The sequence below is a fragment of the Zootermopsis nevadensis genome, unplaced genomic scaffold, assembly GCF_977971745.1.
Source record: "Zootermopsis nevadensis isolate Lab colony 2312 unplaced genomic scaffold, Znev_1.0 Znev_ptg000025l, whole genome shotgun sequence".
Classification (NCBI taxonomy): Eukaryota; Metazoa; Arthropoda; class Insecta; order Blattodea; family Termopsidae; genus Zootermopsis; species Zootermopsis nevadensis.
Window position 1 is genome coordinate 6530064 of NW_028259157.1, and position 19159 is coordinate 6549222.

General features: G+C 34.9%; 1 protein-coding gene across 6 annotated transcripts in view; it reads left to right on the forward strand.

The window, feature by feature from the left end:
* The window catches only part of LOC110828876 (uncharacterized), a 58902-nt gene that overhangs the window by 2456 nt on the left and 37287 nt on the right, over positions 1–19159 (forward strand). For 3 of the 6 annotated variants that reach the window (XM_087355610.1, XM_022061999.2, XM_022062000.2), the window contains exons 2-4: positions 12458–12600; positions 16953–17170; positions 18700–18935. In XM_087355610.1, coding sequence (XP_087211736.1) covers positions 12458–12600; positions 16953–17170; positions 18700–18935 — 597 coding nt within the window. Of the gene's footprint in view, positions 1–7961; positions 8151–11888; positions 12344–12457; positions 12601–16952; positions 17171–18699; positions 18936–19159 lie in introns of those variants that run through there. The other 3 variants (XM_022062002.2, XM_022062001.2, XM_087355611.1) reach the window with 3 other exon arrangements.

The window sequence follows — 19159 nt, forward strand, 5'->3', positions numbered from 1 at the left end:
AGGGAGAGGCAAAGGAACAATATCAAGTTGAAATTTCGAATAGGTTTCAAATTTTAGAGGCAAATGAGGATAATGAAAGTGTGGACATCAACAGGGAGTGGGAAAATGTCAGAAACTGCATCAAAATTTCAGCAAAAGAGAAACTAGGATACTACAGGAGAAAGCAAAATAAACCGTGGTTTGATGAAGAATGTTCAAAATTAATAGATCGAAGGAAGCAAACAAAATTTCAATGGTTGCAGAACCCAAACAAAACAAATGCGGATAATCTATGTAACGTGAGACGTGAGGCTAGTAGAACCTTTAGGACTAAGAAAAGGGAATACCTGAAGGGCAAAATTGCTGAACTTGAGACAAATAATAAGGAAAAAAACATCAGAGACCTGTACAGAGGCATTAATAACTTTAAGAAAGGATATCAACCCCAGACCAATTTGGTAAAGGATGATAGTGGCAAGTTGCTTGCAGATCCAATAAAAATTGTGAATAGGTGGAAAAATTTCTTTAGCGAGCTCTTAAATGTTCATGATACTGGTGATATTAGACAGATTAAAATGCATACAGCTGAACTGTTGGTGCCAGAACCTAGCTTAGATGAAGTGGAACTAGCCATTGGGAAGTTGAAAAGTTATAAATCTCCAGGAATTGACCAGATTCCGGCCGAATTAATTAAAGCAGGTGGCAAAGGGTTGCATATGAGGATCCATAAGCTTATTCAGTTAATTTGGGATAAGGAAGAGATGCCACAACAGTGGAAGGAATCCATAATTATTCCTATTCATAAGAAGGGGGACAAGACTGAGTGTGGTAATTACCGAGGAATATCGCTGCTATCAACCTCATACAAAATTCTATCCAACATTCTTTTGGCAAGATTAACCCCATATGCGAATGAAATTATTGGTGATCATCAGTGTGGGTTCAGACGAAACAGATCAACGATTGATCAGATCTTTTGCATCCGTCAGATACTAGAGAAAAAATGGGAGTTCGGTGGGACCGTACATCAGTTATTTATAGATTTCAAAAAAGCCTATGACTCTGTGAAGAGAGAAGTGCTATATAATATTCTTATTGAATTTGGTATACCAAAGAAGCTAGTGGGTCTAATAAAAATGTGCTTAAATGAAACCTGTAGCAAAATTCGAGTAGGTAAATATGTATCTGAGACATTCCTCATCAAGAACGGTCTAAAACAAGGAGATGCTTTGTCTCCCTTGCTCTTTAACTTTGCGCTAGAATACGCCATCAGGAAGGTCCAAGGTAGGCAGGAGGGTTTGCAATTGAATGGGACACATCAGCTATTGGCATATGCTGATGATGTTAATTTATTGGGGGACGATATAAATACAATAAAGAGGAACGCAGAAGTTTTACTAGAGGCTGGTAGACAAGTGGGGCTGGAAGTAAATTCAGAAAAAACTAAGTACATGTTAGTATCTCGTCATCAGAAGACAGGCGGGCAAAATTATCTTAGGGTGGCTAATAAATCCTTTGAAAGGGTTACAAAGTTCAAATATTTGGGAACAACAATAACAAATCAAAATGATACTTGTGAGGAAGTTAGGAGGAGACTAAATTCCGGAAATGCTTGCTACTTCTCAGTCCAAAATATTTTGTCTTCCCGTCTGATTTCTAAGAACCTGAAAATTAAAGTATACAAAACAATAATCTTGCCTGTTGTTTTGTATGGGTGCGAAACATGGTCTCTCACTCAGAGGGAGGAACACAGATTGCAGGTGTTTGAGAATCGGGTGTTGAGGAGGATATTTGGGCCTAAGAGGGAAGACGATGGGGCGTGGAGAAAACTGCACAATGACGAGCTTAAAAATCTGTACTGCTCCCCCAGTATTGTGAGGGTGATTAAGTCGAGAAGAGTGAGATGGGCGGGACATGTAGCGCGCATGGATGGGACAAGAGGTGTGCACCGGGTACTGGTTGGGAAACCTGAAGGGAAGAGACCGCTGGGGAGACCTAGACGTAGATGGGAGGATAATCTCAGGCGGGATCTATGGGAGATAGGAGTTGAAGGAAACTGGATTTTGTTGGCCCAGGACAGGGTCCGGTGGAGGGCTTTGGTTAATTCGGTGATGAACCTTCGGGTTCGGTAAGCCATCTAGTTAGTTAGTTAGTTTTGCTTCACAGACACAGTTTATTGATGCTGGGTGTTTGATTGAGTATTATGATAACATTCAGGTTTTTGTTATGAGTTGTAGGTGCATTTCTTTCATAATTTGCATGTAAAGTTTTTGAATATTAGAGGGTTTGTTTTTCCTTTCTTTATACAATGATTTTTCCACTTTAAATATATACTTTTGGAAATATTTTGGTACTATGGTTTTGCATGTTTTCTGATTTTGAGTGTTCTGTTTTTAGATTGCTGAAATTTTTGTTTCTTTGTTCCTCACTATCAACAGCAGGTTGTTTCTGATCTGAAGCTTTCACTGTGGCTAAGTATAATGAATTCTTCTCGGGCTTCAGTGCTCTGAGGACAAAGATGGTTTTCAAAACATTGGTGTTTTCTCCATTCAACCACCTGACATGCCTATCAGCCCGAGAAGAATTCATTATAAGCAGGTTTTTTTGTCCTTATCAGGATTGAATAGAAAATAGGGTCACTGGAAGATGTTGGTCATAATACTACATAAAACTAAGTTTTGATAATTTGAATTGAATTGCATTGAAAAAAAATGAATTGAAGTTCAAAATTTTCTTTTGTGTAAATTACATTTAATTTTTCTTTGACAGCAAGGTACAGAAAATCTAGAAGAAATTAGTTTGAATTGTACTTTTTAGGGCAAGTTTACAAGATTTGAAGAATATCAAGTAATAAAATGTAATTGAATGATTTTTATTAGAAAATGTGGTTTGAAACTATGATGGTATTTATCATTGTTCATTGAAATGTTTTCTTCAGCAGTGATAATGTGCAAAAGTAAGTTGTATATTGTTACTGTTTATGCATATTACCATATTAGTACATATACTGAACTTTAATAGAACTGAAAGCTCTTGTTTACAAGTATCCAGTGACTTACTTCTTTGAAGTTGGACACCATTGATATTGCTTATATGTTCGGCAGGTAAAAACAGTACTGTGGCTCCATGTTGTGGCATGGATATATATTAATATGGATTTAATATATGAATAGAATAGAATTGATAGCATTTTATACATTCTTTATAGGGCTAAGCTAAGATTGTAGAACATGTCATTGCACAAATACAGTACTTGCTTCTAATACAAATATAAATACATAGTTGTGATAGTTGTTTATGGTTTACTGCAGTATTACAGCAAAAATAATTGCACAAGAAAATATCACCATATTTACTCACACGTATTTGTAATAGCTGAGAATTTTTGGTTAAGGAAAATTCTTCTGTAGAATAGAAGGGGTGAGTTAGATACTGTTTAGTGCAGGATTGAAGTTTTTTATATAATGGTTTAGATGTGTGAATGAGCCAGCATAGCTCAGTCAGTATAGTGACTGGCTACAGACTGGAAGACCAGTGTTTGATCCTTGACGCAGCAGAGGATTTTTCCTCTAGCCTCTGTGTCCAGACTGGTTCTGGGGCCTACCCAGCCTCCTATCCAATGGGTACCAGGGTCCTTTCCCAGTGTTAAAGTGCAGCTGGGGCATGATGCTGATCACTCACCCCATCTATGCCGAGGTCAAGAATGAGTAAGAGCTATGCCACCTTTCCCCCCAAGCACCTACATAATGTATAGTGGGACAGCTTTATTTAATTTAGACTTGTGAAGATTGTTGGAAAACATAATTCCAGTGTAGTAAACTCCTTGTTGATATTTATTGATGTTAGTATTTTGCACATAAAAGTTGTATGTGTATGAAATATGAATGATGCGCATTGTTACTTTAATTATGTAATGGTTTCCATTAATGTCTTATTCAAGGAGTGGAGCAGGACATGTGTTGAGAAGGTATTCAGGATTTCAATTTTTTAATATTTACAGTGACATTTTTTACTGCATGTAACGTTATCAAAACTCGTCATGAGACTATTTGGCAGAATAACCTATTAAATATTGGTATTGGTATTGTATATTCATACAGCCAAAAATGGCAACAGAAGAAGTTAGTGCTGTTGTTCTTCAAAGCCAAGTATTATTATTCATAATTCTTGCATCAGTGGAACCTGAATAGTCTGATAATACTCTTTACTCTTGACTTTTACACATACACAGATATTTTTGCTGGCTAGTATCAAGAACTGAAGTTCTTATGAATAGAAATTCATGATATGTTTGCTAAGAATGCATGGAGTTTCTTTACCCCAACACTTGCTTCAAGGGGTTGTATTTGGGCAGAATAAATGAGTGAGACATCCGCTGTTGAAGACTTTATTACTTTCGGTGGCTGAAATTTCTGCTCGTTGAGAAGCAAGCATTCACCAAAACAAACAAAATGTTAGCAGTGTGGAACTGAAGGGTATGACATTTGCATACCTTGACTGAATAGTGTGATTTATATATGTTGTGTGCATAATAATGATGGTTGATCAGTTATTTTTTATTTATCCATTAAAGTAGCAGCCTTTAAACATTGGTATTTTTTAAGAAAAGTACATCATTCTCAAATGCTTAATCCTTGTTGGATCAACACTTACAGTACAAAAGCTTGTCATTATACATGGTCTTTTGCTATTTCTATCCATGTCCAATCCTCAGTCTTTTAAGTAGTTGATTTTCAATACATTTCCCCACTGAAATTCAGTATGCATTTCTCATCTCCTGGGTAAATGCCCATCTAGATTTTACTGTCCTAAGAATAGGTAACTTGATTTGCATTGTTGGATTTCTGTATCAGATTTGAAATCTTTGTTATTTTGAAGATGGAGGTACCCCCCTTTGAAACATTTGTAATCACGTACAGAAGTACACAATCCATACTAAGTTTTCATTATTTAATGTGCATTGGTCACATCCTTAATCTGTCTTAGTTCCAGACATTTTCATGAGCAGTGTTTCCCCGAACAAGTGTAATTTATGTTCTTCATGTAAAGTAGAGAATATGTTTTGCACTCATACAGAACACATTATAGATTTGTTTTATATACATCTTCATTTACAGTTTTAGGGAAAGTAGACATTACAACACTTTTGAACTCTATAGTGGGAGACATTTCCAGAATTTATCATTCTCATTTTTTATTGTTGTTTATGATTTATTATACAGTTATATATAATGAGCAGGTTGCTGTTGCTCATTTTGGTTTTGTGTCATGGTTACTATTTAGTTTTGTCTGTATTTATTGTAGTCTAATATCTTTGCTGGCCTGTATGGGACATTATGCTTTTATACTGCATAAATATATATTTATTTTAAATTATTTTTGAATTTTTCACAGTCAAAATGAATGTATTGTTTGAAATCTGAAAATTGTATAAACATGTATTGAAAAAGACTGTTTGGATCAATCCCAGGAATGGAAATGACTGCATTCCTTTCTTTCAAGATAACAGTGCAGTCCATATTTTACATTTCATATTTTATAAACACTGCAGAACAGATTTAATGTACTGTCATAAATTTAGCATGTTAAACTAATAAAGTGATAGTGGTGGTTGAAATTATTTTCCCTACTACCTAGTATCCTGATAATGTGTATAAATTGTAGTTTTCTGTGTCTGGTATTTTATGTTTTTAACTTTTTTCTTCACATCTCTCATACCAACTTACACTGTGTTCGGGTTAAATTGAATGAGGCCTCGCATCCTGCGGTTATGAGAACAAAATTAAAAATATAAGATGCAATTCTCCCTCAGATATTACATATTTTTGTTACAAATTCTGCATCAGCTGTGTGCTGCAAGTGGTAATTTTAGTAGCATCCATTTTGTTAAAACAATTTTATTTATTTTTCCACAGTGTGTATTCTATGCTTGGAATGTAGACTTTTTAAAATTTCCAACAGTATGATCAGCATGCTTATTGTTCTGTTCATCATATATATAAACCGATGAAGTTTCAACGTTTGGTCATGTCTGATTTTTGTGAAATATTGTCATGTGTTGGGGTGTCTTTATGTTTTTCTGTATCATGTCATTTATTTAATAAATTATTCAATTTTTTACACACATCATCAATGACATAACTTGGTTGAAACATGGTTGTTAAATACATTACTCTTAGTAAATCTTTCTTACCTTAAGTTTCTTTGTCACATACTGTACATACAAGTATATATTTTTGTTCATGTCTTCTGAGTTTGCAACACCACAATTAATATTTGAATACAGAACTTGGCAACTGTTGCTATGACATCTGCTCTTCTACAGTGAGATTTTTAGACAGCACATGTGTGATGTATGTTTTTTGGGCTGTGCCACTTATATGTCCTAAGTTTCTATGTTACTTTAACTAAAAATTTCTGTACCTGGTGTGTGGGATTTGGTGTCACTCATTGTCATGTTGTTTCCCTTGTCTAAATGTTGTATGTGAGACACACATCAGAATGAATGTTTGTGTATGATATGTATGTGAGAAATGGTTCTGCAGGAAGAGTAAGGGGATTATTCTGCGTGGCATACATTTTAGGGCATTCAAGTTTCATGTTGACTATTTATAAAATGATAAGTAAATTGAGATAGGGTTATTATTGAAAAAGGAACCCAGTTCAAGCACTGACTGCTTGCTGAAGAGAGATTGGATGAAATATCTGTTAGACTTAAACATTGAGTTCATAAACATTTTAGACATCTTTTAACAGGAGACAGGTTTCATGGTCATCAGCACAAACTACCATAAGATACCGAAATTAAAACCATTTGAAACAACAGTGGTGTTTTAACAAGTCATTATTTCAACAACACTGTTTGGAGACAATTATTAGTATTTTTTTTGGACCAAAACACTTACTGATCTTTAATTTGTAGACTTATTTATGGGAACCATAAAGTAAAAGGTTTACACATCAAACCCTCATACAGTCAAAGAACTGATGGAAAATCTCTTGGTGGAAGGCTTTTCTATTTCCAATGAAAAACTTTATTGTGTAAATATAAACTCCTTACAGAGGTGCTAGGAATGCTTGTTTTACAATAGAAGGCATTCCCAGCATTCTAAATATTTTTTTGATTTCAAGGCACATGCATGTCAAATTTGGGGCAGATTGGTGTATCCATTCTTTGACTATAAGCAAACGTACATATACACATCTTATTATATAGATATATTATCATTTACTGAAGATCAGCATAGCAACTTGTAAGCCTACAGGTAGCATAGAACTTGTTGGGGGGGGGGGGGGGGGGGGAAATACTTTCAATCATGCTGCCTGACATACAGTTTTTGATGTATTATTATGAGTTCACAAGATGAAGTAGCTTGCATAATTTAGTGTTTTGTAACTATAAATTTAACCACTGGATTCCATTGCTGTTTTTATGGCCAGAAGGGTTGCATGATTAAAAGTTTGTGCACATTAACACTAAATATTGTACTGTAGTACTGTAGTGGTAAGTGGTTACACTTTATATTTGGAAGGTCCTGGGTAAGAATCTTTGCCAAGATACCAATTATCCTTGAAATTTTCATGTTTTGTTTAGTCCCTTCAGGTATAGGTACTTCACAAGGATAGTGTGGATAAGGGATGATGTATTATAAATAGGCCATATTTATTTCTGTCCTTGGTTCATCAGTTTTAATTTTGCCATTTGATGCTATATAATGAGTAGTTGATAAAGTATAATTAAAGAAGAATAAACTAAATAAAGACCATTGTAGTATGTGATACTTCAGAATTAAAGAAGTATGTAATTTTTTTTTTCAGTCTGCCTGTTAAAAATTATTCATCACAGTAATTTGATTGATCTAAAAATACCTGAAGTAATACAGAATTATGTAAAGGGGATGGTGAATTGTAGAAGGTGAGGATAATGTTATGTTATCTTAATATAACTGGCCAAACTGACATGTTCTCCACTTGTTTGTCAGAAAAGAATGACATTTTGGCTGCTAAGAAGGATGTTACGCTCTTGGCTACTATATGGCACCGTAAGGTACATTTACTTCAACATTCACAGAAGCAAAACAGGACACTGAACTCAAAGCAAGAAGAGGTGTACCTCACACTGGAGTACACTGAGCTTCCAAAAGCATTCTTTAAGAATGCAAGGTCTCTTGGTAAGGGAATTTTTGTACCTCAAAGTCAACGTTTTAAACAGCTTAATGTTGGTTTGCTTCTGTTTTGTTTTTAATGCATTAGTTAATTATCATTATTTTTTGGGCTGTGTCATGTTTAATTAAATGGCTTATTGAATTAAAACATTCCATTCTAATTCCCAAATCAATAATTTTTTACATAACAGGGCGTTTATTTTATTTATCAGGGTGTCAGTTGGCTAAAAAGTTCCTTCATATGCTTCATTAAGATGCATTCCATGATTTGTGGGGTTTTCATTGCCTTATAGGCTGGTGTAGCTCAGTCAGTATAGTGACTGGCTATGGACTGGATGACCTAGGTTCGATCCCTGACGGACAGAGGATTTTTCTCTAGTCTCTCTGTCCAGACCAGTTCTGGGGCTCACCCAACCTCCTATCCATTGGATACCGGGATCCTTTTTTCGGGGGTAAAGCACGGCCAGGGCGTGATGCTGACCCCCCCCCCCCCCTCCCTTACACGCACACACAAGTGCCTACATGGCATATAGTGGGAAAGTTTTTTTTCCCATTGCTTTATACATGCATAACCTGTTTACTGGTATATCTATTTAGGTAAAACTGTGCTTGTTTGTGAACCAAATGTGATGAGTAACTGTTGGGTTGTTATCCCAGTATCGGTGAAGTGAAACATAAAAGTTGACCAGCTGACCTGTATCCACATTTATCAGGGATTATTGCATCTGAATTTTGTAAGGAGTGTTTTTATATTTTTTCAAACAGTGGTTAAAGAGTGTTTGTTTTAAACCCATTTGTTGAAACAGCAATTTGACAGATTTGCCTGGGTAGGCATTTTCCATACATGTGCATTGCATATCCATTGAAATGAATCGGCCCTCTTGCATAGCAGGCACAGTAGTTCTTGGCTGGTTGAGAAGCTAGGAGAGCTGGTGGATGGACCTACTCTGTGTACCTGAGGTGACAAGATCAGTGTACGAGTATTTGTTTTGTTTGGGTGTTCATTCCAATAAGCTCCTCGTCCTTCCTGGAGGCAGACGAAACATTATACTATCATACAAGTGACTCGTTCCTGGCCTTTTCCTTGAATGTTCCACCAGCCAAAAACTACTGCAACCACTATAAAAGAATATCTGCTTAGGATTAAGTTTGCTGTAATGAAGTAACACAAGATACCAGGTATAGAAATCAAGTGTGGCATCTGTATCACATGGCTGCAAAGAGTACTCAGCTGTGGATTTTTTAAGGCCATATTTTCAGTAATTTTGTGAGTCCCATTTGATACTTGTTTCTTGTTTAAACCCCATAAAAAGCTTATGAGGTGAATTTTGAATCTAATATCTGATATCAACCAGATATTTTTCTGTTGGTACTCAGTGTTGACCATTAGTTTTCACTCGGTAACATGCCAGTTGTTCAAACTTCATTCACAAGCTTCTGAATACTCTTTCTGTGCCGAACTTTAACCTGTTTCTGATAACACCAATTATTGTGAAAGGGTGAGAGAAGAATTTGTAGTTATTTAAATTACTAATATGTAAGCTCTGAGAATTGGTTGTTTTATATCATATTAGATGATTTGGTTCAAACCTTAAGTTACTGTTCGTGTTGACATTTTAGCATTGGAAATAATACCAGGAACTTTATTAAAAAATATGGGCAGAATTTTCCTCAGTGTACATTTAATAAAGGTGGCTGAGTGTCACAGTGTGATGGTTAACGCTCCTTCGTGTTCAGGGTGTTTTGAGTTACAGTTTAATGTTTTTGCAGCCCACTTCACCAGACAAATGAATGGTTGGGTTCATGCTTTTGCCTCATTTACATAATTGATCTGTGAAAAATTAGGTTAGTTATGACCTGTTTTTCTTGATATTTAAAAAATTATAAATCATTAGAGCAGTTACTTATTTATAGATTTGACTGTTACAGTATGACATCCCAGAAATGAGAATGATTTTCAGGGTGACAGCTTAAAGTGATTTTTTGTTATTCTACTACAGAATATACAATTATTTTTAACAAAATTGTTGCAAAAATATTGACATAACATTTAATACCCATTTATTTGTTATATTGTGGTATAGATACATAATTCATAATATAGAAATATCCAGAGGAAGGATTTGAAAAAATATGCAATTAAAACTTGCTAGAGAACCATATATAAAGACATTTATGTCATCACCTTTCTAATCATTATTTTCAGCATGTAACATATACTGTTGTATAAAGTGAATATACTGTTATTTACCCAGTTACACCAAGTTACCCCTTAAAATTTATTTTATTTGGAAAATGTTACATATTTGGTGCTTTTGTGTGTGTGTTGTGATTAGGTTAAAAGGCATGTGGAACTGTGACACTTAATTCTAGCATGACACTTGACACTTTCAAGTACTGTCTGGCCCGTAAATATAATAGTTGGGGCATGGATGAAACCATTCAGTAACACTGCATTCTGCTTTGGATTCTCTGCTTTTTTAAACCTCTACATAAGCAAAATATACAATTTTTTGTGTTTAAAAGTGATAATGGTATTTATTTAAGGTGTATAACTTTAAAGCAAAGTGAAAAATTAATATGAAAACTTGATTGATAATGTGTCATTCATACTTTTCATCATAGCTATCATTTTCTCTTGGCGCTACAGCCCTTGTAGGGCCTTGGCCCCCATAACAATGCTTGCCCATTCCTTTCTGTTCACCACCTTCCTTCTCCAACCTCTAACTTCCATTCTCTTGAGATCTTCCTCTATATCATCAAGCTGTCTCTTGCGGGATCTTCCAGCTCTTCTTCTTCTGTTGGGATTTAGATACATGATTTTGGCAGCAGCCTCTTATCCTGCATTTTCTTTACATTTCCCAACGAACTCACTCTCCTTTACCTAATTTCTGTCACTGGGTCCAGATCTTCATAGAGACTATAGAGTTAGCGATTAGTTCTTATCCACCACTGTCAATTTTTGTTGATTGCACCATATGCTTTTTGGAGAACTTTCCTCTCCCAGATTTGTCAGTGTAGCTGGCACCAAAGTAGTATTATTATTCAAAGCTCTCCGGTTTTGTTCTGTATATTATATCCAGGGCTTTTATTATGAATGGAATTTAGTTGTATTTTCTATTGGTCTTTATATGAAATTGCAACTGTCTGTCCCTATTGTTACTAAACTCATATTAACAATACTGATGCTGTATGTGTGATTATAGTGCATGCCGTAAAAATAACGTATGCAGAGGTTGAATATTCTTTTATGTGTATGTGTGTATATGTACACACACACTAATGAGTTGAGCAGGTCACTTTGTTTACAATTGTTATTGGAATTTGCCTGCTGTATACATATCTTTTAATCAAAACCACAGTGTTTTAGAAGTTGGTTGCACTTTTTGACGTAAATACGTCTATGAGGAAGGGTCATTCGGCAAAAAAGTGTAACAAAAAATTGTAACGAAAAAGGGGAATGAAAAAGTGTAAGATGGTTACCTAGGAAGCATCATCTGTTTATTGATAAACAGATGATGGTTCCTAATTAACCATTGTTGTTTATTTGTCAACAAATAAACAGATGAAGTTTCCTAGGTAACCATTGTTGTTTATTTGTTGATAAACAGATGACATTTCCTAGGTAACCACCTTACCTTATCTTACATTACGTTACATTACCTTACCTTACCTTACATTACCTTCAGCTACCACAGACCCATCTTAAGCGTAACTAATTCAAGTTGAATAAGCAATTTATTAATGAAACTTATCTCAATTATAAAGCATGTATAAAGGAAATAATTAGAATAAAGCCAATATATAAACTTCCTTTCCGTATAGACGTATTTACGTCAAATTCTCCGGAACCATGGTTCCACTGACAACTTTTTCTTCAGGTGACAAGTTGGAGGCAAGATTGGGGCAAGGTTGAGACTAGCTCAACAGTAGGATTTTGTTTTGAAGATTGAATGAACTTCCAAAACATTGTGGTTTTAATTAAAATTCACTTAGATGATTGATAATGTCCAGCAGAATAATTATACCAATTGTATCACACCATCATCAAAAACCTTTAAACTTTGCTGTGACTTTGTTTATGCACTGATTGAATTAAAAGTATTACTCATTAGTTGCACATAGCATAAAGTGCATTTCACAAGTATAGAGATGCTCAGAACATGGATGGGCAGTTCAGAGGTTATACTGCATGCAAGGTGAGGTTCGCTTGTACTGAAGCCTAGTTGAAGGTTACTCTTATTAATGAAATTATTTTTATTATTAAACTTTTAGGTTGTGTTCAGTGTGTAATAAAAGTATTACTTTTCCAGGGTCTTGAGGCTACATTAAGTGACCCTAAAAAGAAATATCCAGATAAAGTTAATGCACTGCTATCAGCATGGGAACATGTAACTGCATTCATAGCAACATCAGCTCATGAGGCTTCAGAAACTTTGATTGATTGGGTCCACCGGTGCGTATGCTATATTATTTAGTCCTTTTTTAATTTTTAGTGTACACCCTCATTATTGAAGCTTGCAGTGCCACATTTGGCGTTGTTAAGGACTTGATGTCAGTAATCTGGATTGTGACACTGTGTGGACTTTTAGGTAGATACATATCAGTGTTTCAGAGGAACATTGGTATGTACCTACAAGTCTACATGGCTGCACAACCCAGAAGTTCAATATCAGTGTCTTCACCGTTGTGAGAAACTATAATCTATTAAGGATTGTTAAACAAAGATCTTGTGGTGGTGCTTACATATTTGCTTTATAATCTCAAAAAACTTTTAAGAGTTGGTTTTCAGACCTAACTTCTTTTCAACGTGAATGGATACATAATCCATTTGTAGTCACAGTCATTGGGAAAATTTCACCTTTCTGCAAAATCCAAGGAATTCCTGTTGGAACTCGCCTGCGATATGTCCCTTAAAAATAAGTTTGAAGCCCTACCTCTTTTTAATTTTTGGATTTATATCTGAAATAAGTATGTGTAATTCTCGCAGCGGCCATTAACATACTACTACTTTTCAGCACAACGTGTGAAGAAAACTATTCAGCAATGACACTAATAAAATTAAAGTACTGTAACTGCCTTCAGCTTGAAAGTGGCTTACCAATTGTACCAAAGATCCACCCTATGATTTGTCACCTAGTCTGAAATATGCAGGCCCATCCTTCCTACTGAATAAGTACTGTTGTGTTTATCGTTCATATGTAAAATAATTTGTGAAATATTTTTTGATTTAATGGTGGCACAAAAAAATATTTGGGAACCACTTGGGTAGAGAATCTGAAAATTATCATCCATGTTTGTTTATTCTTTCATGAATCTATATAAAGGTTAATTATTTTTTGTGGTGGTTTGAGAGATATGGAAGTTTTTCACTTACAACAATTGCAAGTCTCAAATTTAAGCATTTAAAGATGGTTGGTACCAAAGACTGTGCGTTATGATAACAGTTGAAATGTACATTGTACTGAAATAGTTTATGAAGTTGTAATTGTTATTGAAATACTGTTATGTAAAGGTATTTTCAGATCTGATAAAAATTTGTAGTATGTAAGATTATTTTATGCTGATGCTAAAAGTTTTTTTTATAAATATACAGAAGTGTGTTCATTTGGATATTATTCATTGTAATAAATATAAAAACATTGATTGTTTCTTGTTACAATTAAATCTTTAAAAAGTTATCAAAGGAATATGTTTCTCCAATATGGAATGAATAAAGAGAACTGTATTGAACAGTACAATTCTGTGTTATGATGTCCTTGGTAATTTCAGTAATATATTGGAGGTATTGTTGAAGTCTGGATATACAGCATATTATATGGAATTATATGCTCAACGTAACTCATGCTATTTTGTTAAAAAGATTATAAGAATTTTCAACAAATAAAAGTTTATAATTTTAATGCAGTTGTTTAATTTTGCACTGAAAATTTATCATGCGGAAACATTCAAAATAGGGTAAGGGTAGGTGATTGGAAGTGGAATCTTTGAAAGCTAAAAGTTTCACAGTAAATGATTTTTATTTTATATCAGGGGCAATCCATGATTTATGGAGAGCTAAAAATGGGATATTATGTTTTGTATGTACTATTCTGTACACTTATAAGTGCAGGTAGGTGAAGGCTTCAGAAAGTGAAATGTAATTATATCAAATTGTTGGTTAAATATATGGACAAATGGGTGATTGTTTTTGGTAGGTTTGCAGAAGATACACTGTTTTAATTTCAGTTCTTTATTTTCAGTGTTAGTAGTGGGGTGGTAAGGTTTGTTGGTGATGGAAAGAGGGGTGCTACAAATGTCTTTTTCAAATGTTAGTGTGTTTCAGTCAGTCCTGTGTTTTGGGTGAAACTGATAGTTGCACTTATGGGTCCTAAGTAAAGTGACTCAAAAACAAGAAAATGGTACTTGAAGTAAAACAAAGCCTGAGTTAATTGAAGAAAGTTGAGAACAGACAACTGGTAACAAAATTGGCCAAAGATTATGAGATTGTGATTGTGTCCATGAAACAACACTACTAGGATCACCTCAGAACTCTTTGGTGATGAAGACAACATAATTGCATTGTAAAAAGGAATGGTGGTGTTGGGTGCTATGTACAACATATTTAGGGCGTGGTCTTCGGTGAATTCAGTAACTCTGGTTTGATTGTGGAGGAAACTTGTTCCAGATCTAGAAGATGATCTTCAAGGTTTTCCTAACAAAGAAACTGGAAAGTACAAGAGTGTGGTGTGTGCTATGAGAAGTTTTGAAAATGTTAACAAAGATAACGAAGAAAGACTGTTAAGTAATGTGTGTGAGCTTAACTTCCAATACATGACAGATGCAGGCATTGTCAGTGTTGATGTGAAACAAGGGAGGAAGAAGAGGGTGAGGAGGATGAATGTAAAGAAGGAGATGGACAAAGTAGTGAGAATATCAATCATAGTGTGGCACTACAGTGTGTTAGGGAGGATTCAGAAACTGACATTGCAGCTATCAGTAAAATTTGTACTGCCATGCTGAGGAATATGAGCAGTTCATAAAAAACAAGTGACCATTACAAGCTGTCTCTCAAAGTAAATGATAATAGTGTAAAAAAATAAGGAATGTAATTTGTGAAGTTTTATGATTTAACCAAACAAAATATTTTGGATAATCAGTGTTTTTAAATTATTTGTGCATCTTCTTTCCTTCATTAGCTTGGATAATCAGAAATTTGCTCTGATTTAAGAGCGTGGAAATATAAATATTTTGAGTGATTTCGGTTGTAATGTTGAAGTAAAAAATAATATTTACACACACTATTAGGACTGAACTCTCTCTTGTCTTCCATTCTTAGCCCAAACCTTTGACAGTTGCTAGTATTTCACTTATTTAACTCAAGAGGAAGCAGATTTCTGCACACAGCTTTAGTGAATTTATTTTTATTTATGCACTTATCTTAAATACTGGATTTATATTCCCCATCAATTTCAGTGGACTTTCATTTGTCTTGGATAAAGGTGTTTGTGATGTCTGTATTTATGTTATTGAAGTAGATTTGATGCGTTTCTTGACTTTTTTATGTAGGAGCAGTATATAGAACACATTTGATGCGATTAATACTTTCTGTTCCACAACTTATTATTTCATTAGGCTTTTTACTTTTGACATTATTCTTTTCATATGATGAAACTAGTGGGTGTAGTGTATATTGAAGAATAAAAGCTGTCTGGAATGTGTTTAAAATACATCAGATAGAATCGGTAAGATCTCAGGCAATAAGTCATGTCAATATGAGTAGCAAATTACAGTTTTATCAAAGGTCTGTAAATTAACATCCATCTTTACATATGGGACACAGTGTATTATTGGTTTATCTCTGCAATATGGTTTATTTTGAGGCTGATCATCTTTTTTTTTCATTAAACTAAGTATAATCTGATTAAAGTTGGCTTTGTCTGCTGTTGTGGCTTTGGTATGGGGAAGCTAGAATAATCCCACTGCTGCTATCCGGCTATTGTACAGTAGGGCAATAGTGGGTGGTGATTCTGCTGTTTCCACAAACTGTTGTGGTGTGAACTGATTTAACAAAGATTATTATAAACTCTTCTCCCATACAATGAAAATGTTATACTTATTCAACTTCTTGTACTCTCTGGAAGAGGAGGGGTTGCCTTGCCTTGTCTTGTCGGACTTCTTCAACCCTTCTATAATTATGTTGCCACCAGTGACCCAAGGGCCACACAGCATTATTAGCACCTTCATGTTACATGTCTGTGGTTTCTAGGATAATATTTGAGGTTCTGTGTTAACAGTGCAACACAGAAAAAATAACAGTGATATCAGCTTTTTTAATATGCTACAAATTTATGTATGATGTAATAATATTAAACCTTTGAAGTCAAAACTCATCTATCTCCGTAGGCCACAACAAGGTTTTAGCTATATGTTCAGCATTTTCAATCATTTAACATATCTTCGTGGGATATTATAAAATAAGACACCTTATGTTCGATTTACATTGACTTGTGAAGACTGCTGTTTTATGGATTGTAGCAGAATGTAGTCAGTGTCTGCTGGACTGTATGGTTGTACATACCAGCCATATTTATACATCATGAGAACCTCAAATCTCACTATTTTGTTAAAGTTTTGTAAAAAATGTAAATTTGTCGTACGTGAGAATTTTGTATTATGAAGAGTTCAGGAGTTTATAATAAATATACTGTGTGTGTAATTTATTTAATAACAGACTATTGTAATCGAGCCACTAAAATACGAAAATTGTGTTCTTTAATGATTTTGTATACAAACAGTAATTTAGACAGTTGCATTTCCTTTTTTCAGGCACACACTGTACCTAGTTTTACAAGGCGAATGGCCAAAGTTGTCACCAGCAACTAAGACACATTTAAGTGTGACTCTGCAACGCTGTGCTAACCTGCTCTCAAACCATAATGCAGCTCCAAGGTGCAAAACATTGATTGGACTAGTTAATGACCCCTGGGGTCATCCAATTCTACATCGGATTTTGAATGGTGCAGAAGACCTGGATGATTCTGAAGGTGAGCATGTGTGACATGCTTTTTCATTTGGTGTGGACTTCTACCAGACTACATAGTGCTACAACCCAAAAGACAGCCAGCCAGCCATCTTTGTACTTACCACTATGAGAACCTCAAAGGGCTGTTTTCAAGACTTGACATCTTTAATAAGATGTCAATCCCTGAGCATCGGCTGTGGATGTCATTTGCCAAACATTAACTCAATTGAACATAACATTGAGACAAAGTAACTTTTGTGTTAATCGACCATACATAACTTTATCATGGTTATTATTTGCTATTTTTACTGGACATCAGTATGTTTGATTTATGGTTAATAGAAGGGGGCCCTGTTGACTGAAACCCTCTGCTTTGGCTCCAGTTTTGTAGTATGGCAGTAGACCCTCCTACGACTTGTGTCAAAATATTAGGTGTTGACATTCCACTGCATCTTTTAATATGGAATCTTATTTTCCATTGTTGATTTATAAGTCTCATAAAAGTTAGTGCACTTTTGTTGTCAGCGACAGTTCAGTTTGTAGCATGTTTGCCTACAGTGCAAGCAGTTGGGGTTTTTAATCATTGTATCTGTAAGGGATTTAATTTATCAGTTAAATCTTTACAGTTGTTTATTTTTCTTCCTTTATCCACATTTGAGAATGAGAAGAGTGCATTTGGTTTTGTAATTGAAGTATTTAAAGTAAAATTCTGCTTTAAGGCAACTGCAGGTTGGGTCCTTCAACTTTTCTGGTTTTTATGACTTTTGTGTGAACTTTTTATCATACTCTGACTGTGTATATTAACTAGTACACAGGCATAAATAGTCAGAATATCTGTTGCATCTTTAAACCCACTACTACTGCTGCTGCTATAACTACTACTACTACTACTACTTGCACATATAAATTAATTATAAATATTTTGTTAATATTCATAAAATTAGATGTTTGCAATGTAAAGTTGGGCTCGTGAAGGTGATTACTTTATAAGACTTGAGGTTCTCACAGCGGTGAGTATGAAGATATCCGTCTTCTGGGTTGTTGCGCTGTGTAGTCTGGTCAATGTTAACCAACGTTTCAGAGGTCATACTGCCTCCGTCATCAGGGCGATGAGGCAGTATGACCTCTGAAACGTTGGTTAACATCGACCAGACTACACAGCGCAACAACCCAGAAGACGGATATCTTCGTGATTACTTTATTTCACATCTTATTTATAATGAGTTATGTTTGCAGACATGGTCACCAGAATATAGTTGTAATTTTTTTGGATTCCCTAGTGCTTGTCTTGTCAGAATGATTTTGGGATATTCTGAATGTAAATCTGTTTTCTTGGATGAAACTTGCTAATGTTAGATCTTCATTTCACTGTAGGACCACAGTTTCTTGCACCCAGCCTTCTGGTTTGTGATACAGCGTCTTACAAAGAACTGGATGATTGCATGCTGTTGATTACATCACTACCATCAGCATTACCACTTCTCATCTAGTTTAATGAGATTATCAGGTTGCAGGATGTACTAATTGACTTCACTTGATTTGTCTTTTCAGTTTTAGAATTGTGCCAGACTGAGAAAGGAATTCTTCTTTCAATGAGATTGGAAATGTTGTGTGAGTCCAAGTGTGAAGACTTAGCCCTGAAGCTAGCAGAAGCAATCCACAAATGTCTTCAGTCAAGGGATTCTTGCTACCGAGAGGAGAGTGCAGAGGAACACTTCTTTTATACGATAGACATGTACATTGCACTCCTCTACAAATTCAAAAGGATACATGATATAATCAAAGAGGTGATGGTCTGGCTGAATGATGTTTAAGAATAATGTATCATTTGTAATATTTAAATATTTTGTTTGCTGGATTTCAGGAATAGGTATTTCTACATGTGGTAACAAAGTATTTATATGTATTGATACTGAAAATGAGAATTTAAATGACAATATTAGCAGATTTTCTTGTGAATGTGCTTTGAGAGCTTAAGCACACTTTTCACCACACTACACTATTCAGTCAT